This window comes from Oncorhynchus tshawytscha, linkage group LG10, assembly GCF_018296145.1.
Source record: "Oncorhynchus tshawytscha isolate Ot180627B linkage group LG10, Otsh_v2.0, whole genome shotgun sequence".
NCBI classification, from domain to species: Eukaryota; Metazoa; Chordata; class Actinopteri; order Salmoniformes; family Salmonidae; genus Oncorhynchus; species Oncorhynchus tshawytscha.
The window spans coordinates 75,953,033-75,961,101 of NC_056438.1; the positions used below are offsets into that span (position 1 = coordinate 75,953,033).

Genomic DNA, 8,069 nt, shown 5'->3' on the forward strand with positions numbered 1-8,069 from the left:
AGGCGGCAGGGTAGCCTAGTGGTTAGAGTGTAGAGGCGGCAGGGTAGCCTAGTGGTTAGAGTGTTTGACTAGTAACCGGAAGGTTGCAAATTCAAATCCCCGAGCTGACAAGGTAAAAATCTGTCACTCTTCCCCTGAACAAGGCAGTTAACCCACTGTTCCCAGGCTGTCATTGTAAATAAGAATTTGTTCTTAACAGACTTGCCTAGTTAAATAAAAAAAGGTACAATTTAACATATATATTTAAAAAAACATCAAGCTAATGTGACCAAAAATCAAGGATCTGCTTGGATTTGCACAACTATCTCTGTAAGGTTACATCATATAGACAGTGGGTTAGGGTTGTTACGGTGACTGTATTGACTGCCACACCGGCAGTCATGAGTCACAAAGGCAGTTAAACTCCATGTGACCGTTTAGTCACAGTAATTAGGCTTCTTCCAAGCTCTGATGCTGCTGATAGTTATTAGAAACCTACCAAAATTGCTAACTGCCTGGTACTCAGCATTGAGTTGTCCCTGTCATCACTGACATCAATACCAATGTAACGGAACATCTAAACCAAGCACTTCATGAGAGCCCATGAGCTCATGTTGCACAACATTTCTATTGGCTACGCAATTGTGGGAGGAAACAAAGTTTCGATGGCCTCTTAAAAAGAGGATCCCATCAGCTTTCTATAGGCTAGGCCCACTATATGCATTTATCATCTCTCCTAATGTTAAGCACATTGCTTATATTTACAACAGGAGTATAGCCTACCTGGCTGGCATGAAAATGAACCACGGGGAAAAGCGTCCTCCATTCGCTATTTAAGTGCATAGATTACATGTAGCCTACTACCAGGCTATATTACATGGATTTATTCAACTTTTCTTCTTAAATGGCTTGTAGGTTGTGTGTGGAAGCCAGGCGATGCTAAATGTGTTTATGTTAATTAATGGTCAATTAGCGTGAGATCGACAGTTATTTGCTTGACAATCACCGGCTGACTAAATTTCGTGACCGCCACAGTCCTAAGTGTGGTCAGTAGTTTCACTGCATGTTGTTGTTAACACTGTCCTCTCAGTTACACAGGAGGGAAATTCACTTCACACAACCTACTAATATACAACTATTTCCTGTGTCCTTTCCTTCCCACGGCACTTAAAAAATACTCTCGCAAATAATCAGAGATCTTCCCTTCTCCTGCAGCTATGCAAGCCTCAGCGTCTGGCATTGACTGCCAACGGAGAATGAACGTCACATAACGACTGAGAGAGCGAGACAGAGACACAGAGAGAGAGAAAACAGAGGACTGTTTGGGTAAGAAACAGGAAAAAACCCTGAGAGAAACCTGTTGGACCTGTACACAGAGATAAAAGAAATAATCTAGGGATCACAATGCACCTTGGGTAAGGGCAGGAACAGAGTGCTTCTTGGGAAGGAGTGGGGTGGGGTAGGACACAAGCATTTGCACTTGGTATTCCTCCACACCAGATGGAATGCAGGTTTGGCAGAGAATGTTTTGCTTTCTAACGCTGACAGCTGTATAGAAAACACAGTCTCAAAAGGCACTCTATCAAAAAAAGTAGTGCACTATTTAGGGAATAGGGTGCAGTTTGAGACGTAGTCGTAGTGTTTTTGTCTAGCTTTTCATTGACACATCGAGCTGCAAATAAATAAATCTGAGGCCACACGTTTGGGTGCAAACAGTAGCTCTTCGTTCATGTGTGTCTATGGCTTCCTCCTTCCTGCCTGCTCTAGAGTTGCCTGGTTTACCACATAGCAGCTGAGTTCTCATCTGAAAGTCTTTCACCCAAAGATAATCTCAAACTACTGCGGGTCTGGCCAGGGTCTCTTCTCTGGAGTCGAGATCAGTTACACTTCTCATGATGAAGTCTTACACTGCTTTATTAACATTCATAGCGCCTTATAGATGCGGTCATCGAGCATTATGAAACTATAAAAGTGTATCTTTATAAATAAACTATAAAGCATTTTTTTTAAAGATTGTCAGACTAACTATCTCCTCGTAAAAAAAATTTTTTTAACACAGTAACCATGACAACCACTCTAACATGGCTATTAGAGATAATATTCAGTCTTTCCAGGAGGCACCAGCAGCACAACAGGAAGTGAGGCGAAGAGATTTAAGCAACAACAAACAAACAAGTCCACACATCAAACAAATGTTTTTTTTTTTTTTTTTTTTTTTTTTTTTACTTTAGTGCCGTAGCCGATAGCGGTCTACTCCCCCGCACAGCGAGCGTATTAACTGCTCCTGCATCAAAGGCCAGTTGGAAAGAGGAGGAGATGTAGAATGCTTAATAGACAGACTAAGCAAAAACAACAGCGTATAATCATTAGTAAACACTACCGCTATTAGGGAAGGTTTATCATTAGTAAACACTACCGCTATTAGGGAAGGTTTATCATTAGTAAACACTACCTCTATTAGGGAAGGTTTATCATTAGTAAACACTACCTCTATTAGGGAAGGTTTATCATTAGTAAACACTACCGCTATTAGGGAAGGTTTATCATTAGTAAACACTACCTCTATTAGGGAAGGATTATCATTAGTAAACACTACCTCTATTAGGGAAGGTTTATCATTAGTAAACACTACCGCTATTAGGGAAGGTTTATCATTAGTAAACACTACCTCTATTAGGGAAGGTTTATCATTAGTAAACACTACCTCTATTAGGGAAGGATTATCATTAGTAAACACTACCTCTATTAGGGAAGGTTTATCATTAGTAAACACTACCTCTATTAGGGAAGGATTATCATTAGTAAACACTACCTCTATTAGGGAAGGATTATCATTAGTAAACACTACCTCTATTAGGGAAGGTTTATCATTAGTAAACACTACCTCTATTAGGGAAGGATTATCATTAGTAAACACTACCTCTATTAGGGAAGGATTATCATTAGTAAACACTACAGCTATTAGGAAGGTTTATCATTAGTAAACACTACCTCTATTAGGGAAGGTTTATCATTAGTAAACACTACAGCTATTAGGGAAGGTTTATCATTAGTAAACACTACCTCTATTAGGGAAGGTTTATCATTAGTAAACACTACCTCTATTAGGGAAGGATTATCATTAGTAAACACTACCTCTATTAGGGAAGGTTTATCATTAGTAAACACTACAGCTATTAGGGAAGGTTTATCATTAGTAAACACTACCGCTATTAGGGAAGGTTTATCATTAGTAAACACTACCGCTATTAGGGAAGGTTTATCATTAGTAAACACTACCTCTATTAGGGAAGGTTTATCATTAGTAAACACTACCTCTATTAGGGAAGGTTTATCATTAGTAAACACTACCTCTATTAGGGAAGGTTTATCATTAGTAAACACTACCTCTATTAGGGAAGGTTTATCATTAGTAAACACTACCTCTATTAGGGAAGGTTTATCATTAGTAAACACTACCTCTATTAGGGAAGGATTATCATTAGTAAACACTACCTCTATTAGGGAAGGTTTATCATTAGTAAACACTACCTCTATTAGGGAAGGTTTATCATTAGTAAACACTACCTCTATTAGGGAAAGTTTATCATTAGTAAACACTACCGCTATTAGGGAAGGTTTATCATTAGTAAACACTACCTCTATTAGGGAAGGTTTATCATTAGTAAACACTACCTCTATTAGGGAAGGTTTATCATTAGTAAACACTACCTCTATTAGGAAGGTTTATCATTAGTAAACACTACCTCTATTAGGGAAGGTTTATCATTAGTAAACACTACCTCTATTAGGGAAGGATTATCATTAGTAAACACTACAGCTATTAGGGAAGGTTTATCATTAGTAAACACTACAGCTATTAGGGAAGGTTTATCATTAGTAAACACTACCTCTATTAGGGAAGGTTTATCATTAGTAAACACTACCTCTATTAGGGAAGGTTTATCATTAGTAAACACTACCGCTATTAGGGAAGGTTTATCATTAGTAAACACTACCTCTATTAGGGAAGGATTATCATTAGTAAACACTACCTCTATTAGGAAGGTTTATCATTAGTAAACACTACCTCTATTAGGGAAGGTTTATCATTAGTAAACACTACCTCTATTAGGGAAGGTTTATCATTAGTAAACACTACCTCTATTAGGGAAGGATTATCATTAGTAAACACTACCTCTATTAGGGAAGGATTATCATTAGTAAACACTACAGCTATTAGGGAAGGTTTATCATTAGTAAACACTACAGCTATTAGGGAAGGTTTATCATTAGTAAACACTACCTCTATTAGGGAAGGTTTATCATTAGTAAACACTACCTCTATTAGGGAAGGTTTATCATTAGTAAACACTACCGCTATTAGGGAAGGTTTATCATTAGTAAACACTACCTCTATTAGGGAAGGATTATCATTAGTAAACACTACCTCTATTAGGGAAGGTTTATCATTAGTAAACACTACCTCTATTAGGGAAGGATTATCATTAGTAAACACTACCTCTATTAGGGAAGGTTTATCATTAGTAAACACTACAGCTATTAGGGAAGGTTTATCATTAGTAAACACTACCGCTATTAGGGAAGGTTTATCATTAGTAAACACTACCGCTATTAGGGAAGGTTTATCATTAGTAAACACTACCGCTATTAGGAAGGTTTATCATTAGTAAACACTACAGCTATTAGGGAAGGTTTATCATTAGTAAACACTACCTCTATTAGGGAAGGTTTATCATTAGTAAACACTACCTCTATTAGGGAAGGTTTAACATTAGTAAACACTACCTCTATTAGGGAAGGTTTATCATTAGTAAACACTACAGCTATTAGGAAGGTTTATCATTAGTAAACACTACCTCTATTAGGGAAGGTTTATCATTAGTAAACACTACAGCTATTAGGAAGGTTTATCATTAGTAAACACTACCGCTATTAGGGAAGGTTTATCATTAGTAAACACTACCTCTATTAGGGAAGGTTTATCATTAGTAAACACTACAGCTATTAGGGAAGGTTTATCATTAGTAAACACTACCGCTATTAGGGAAGGTTTATCATTAGTAAACACTACCGCTATTAGGGAAGGTTTATCATTAGTAAACACTACCGCTATTAGGGAAGGTTTATCATTAGTAAACACTACCGCTATTAGGGAAGGTTTATCATTAGTAAACACTACCGCTATTAGGGAAGGTTTATCATTAGTAAACACTACCGCTATTAGGGAAGGTTTATCATTAGTAAACACTACCGCTATTAGGGAAGGTTTATCATTAGTAAACACTACCGCTATTAGGGAAGGTTTATCATTAGTAAACACTACCGCTATTAGGGAAGGTTTATCGGCTTTTGACAGTTATTTTATTTTCATGACATCTTCATCCATAACCGTCACACACACACACACACACACACACTCTCTCTGTCTATCCTCTTACCTCCAGGACAGGCCCTGCTCCTAATATGGTCCTCTCCACCCCGCTGCTGTAGCCCTTCTGGCTCAACGCCGTCAGACAGTGAATCAGGAAGTTGGCGCTCTGGGTCTTCCCTGATCCGCTCTCCCCTGATATCACCACACACTGGTTCTCCTGCTGCTTCAGCATGGTGTGGAACGCCACGTCCGCCACTGCAAAGATGTGAGGGCTCAGTTTTCCCAGTGGCTGGTCGTTGTACATTTTGACATACTTCGGGTTATAGATGGGTAGGAACTTGAAGGGGTTAATGGCGACCAGGATGCCGCTGGCGTACGTGTAGATGTTGTGTTTGTAGAAGCGCTGGCGCAATGCGGCCAGGATAGTGTCCTCGGTCAGGGTGGAGAGGCTGCACAGGTCATCATATTCCTCTAATGAAGATACCTCACTACCGCCAGTCCCTGACCCCAGATCCCCTCCACTTCCTTGGGCTTGCAGGATGAAGTAGTACCCCTCCTCCTGGGGATGCTGGTTCCGGGCCCCTGGGGGCCACAGCAACACCCTCTCCACGGGAATCTCAGAGTGCCTTAGCATCCTCTCAGCCCCTCCATCCTGCCTGACCTCCAAGAGGGCGTAGTGTCGGGTCATGTCCAGGCCCAGTGTGGCCCCTGCGTTCTGGATAACCGTAGCGGTCGTGGCCCGAGGGCTGACCTGGAGGGTACAACATGCAGCTGTGTCCTGGGGCAGACGCGGGTAGATCTGGAGAAAGACGGTCTGCCGTTGCTGTAATTGATCCATGTCCAAGCTGGTTGTTCTCGTCACACCGTCAGACACACTCATCCTGCTGGCTGACACTGGCACTGCCCTCCTCCAATCAGCATGCAACCACTGAGCAGGAGAGAGCCAGAGAGACGAATGAGGGGGGGGAAAGGGAAAGAGAGAGAGAGAGAGACACAGACAGACAGAGATAAACATTACACTTTCTACAATCGTAGCTTTTACAAAACATTAAATAATAACATAAAAAGGGTTATGTGAATATTACTTTTTATTATATTTCTGCTGACATATACACATTTATGCGACACATTTTCTAACTCTATTCAGGGTTTTATAAAGGTGCAGAGACTTAACAGGAGAATGTGTCTAGAGAAGGGAAAGTTGACACTCAGTTACAAATTAACCCAGTTCCCAAGAGAAGCGAGTGCGTACTAGTCTTGTCTCAGCCTGTAAAAACAGGGGGGTAAAAATGCCAAGTGCTTCTGTTTCACGTCCACAATTCAATAATCTTCAGTATTCTCACAGAGCTCACAACTTTCGCACGAGTTCCCTAAAGCCCATTCCCTACATAATATGTCAACCAAGCACATTCAACACCTGTGATACAATAAATACTAATCAAATGTTATTCCTCACCTGACATTACGGTCCGGTCATTTCTATGCTCTACAGCTCTATAGTTGACAACAAGGAAGGCTTCTTTCCCACCAGGATTCCAAAACAAGTTGATTAAAAAAAACAAATATTCACCTACGCAACTGAAAAGTAAAAAAAAAAAAAAAAGTAAAATATCAACATAAAAGCAACAATAATTTAGAGTTAGTTGGCAGCAACTCGACACTTGAGATTTAATACAATTTGAATGGTAATCGAAAATCTTGTACCGGTAGACATGTTGTTCTCGTCCTTGTCGAATTGTAACTTCCTATATCTGCTGTCCACGCGCCGTCTTCTTACGGGGGCGTTCTCCGGCTTTCAAGACAACTCCGTAACTTGAAAACTTCGAGTTTTTTTTTTTTGCGTAGATCTAGCTACCTATTGGTTGATTCTATAAACACATTTCAAGCAAATCTACGTCATTTACACGATAAAAGACATTAGCAGAGTATTTTTTAAATACCACACAAACCGCCAAATGCCGGCTACTAGTGTGCAACTCGCTATTAAGGTAGGATGCAATTTCAGAAATGTATTTATTTTCGTATTTTCGTATTCATAATCATTTTACTCCATGTGTAACTCTGTGTTGTCTGTTCACACTGCTATGCTTTATCTTGGCCAGGTCGCAGTTGCAAATGAGAACTTATTCTCAACTAGCCTACCTGGTTAAATAAAGGTGAAATAAATAAAAAATTGTTTTATCCTTATTGTTTTTGCATATCATTGTTATTATTGTAACCTATTTATTAATCTAAACCAGTTCTTTAAATATGCAAAACGTGTTTTATATAATTCTTTTGAGAGATTTTAGTTGGCTAAATGAAGTTCGATCTGTCGTTTTAAGCGTGTTCTCTGTATTTGTTTTAAGAGAGGTTATAAGTAGGCCTTTTGTCAAATTAATATCCTTAGTCTATTGCTGTAATTTGTTGGATACGGTAGGAACGATCTTTTCTTGGTAACTGCTGCAATACAGTGCATTCGGAAAGTATTCAGACCCCTTCCCTTTCACCTCATTTTGTTACATTACAGCCTTGTTCTAAAAATGGATTAAATAACAACAACAAATCCTTATCAATCTACACACAATACCCCATAATGTCAAAGTGAGAAAACAGGTTTTTAGAAATGTTTGCAATTGTATTACAAATAAAAACTGAAATACCTTATTTACATAAGTATTCAGACCTTTTACGGTGAGACTCGAAATTGAGCTCAGGTGCATCCTGTTTCCATTGA

At 39.2% G+C, this 8,069-nt stretch overlaps 1 protein-coding gene across 3 annotated transcripts in view; it reads right to left on the reverse strand.

Moving 5' to 3' along the window:
• LOC112246991 (unconventional myosin-IXb-like) overlaps positions 1-7,141 on the reverse strand; it is a 75,031-nt gene extending 67,890 nt beyond the window's left edge. Inside the window, exons 1-3 of one of the 3 annotated variants that reach the window (XM_042329093.1) lie at positions 7,058-7,141; positions 6,810-6,931; positions 5,421-6,281 (exon numbers count right to left, since the gene is read on the reverse strand). In XM_042329093.1, coding sequence (XP_042185027.1) covers positions 5,421-6,233 — 813 coding nt within the window. In that variant the 5' untranslated portion in view covers positions 6,234-6,281; positions 6,810-6,931; positions 7,058-7,141. Of the gene's footprint in view, positions 1-5,420; positions 6,282-6,809 lie in introns of all 3 variants that reach the window. The other 2 variants (XM_042329092.1, XM_042329094.1) reach the window with 2 other exon arrangements.
• Positions 7,142-8,069: the final 928 nt, after the last annotated feature.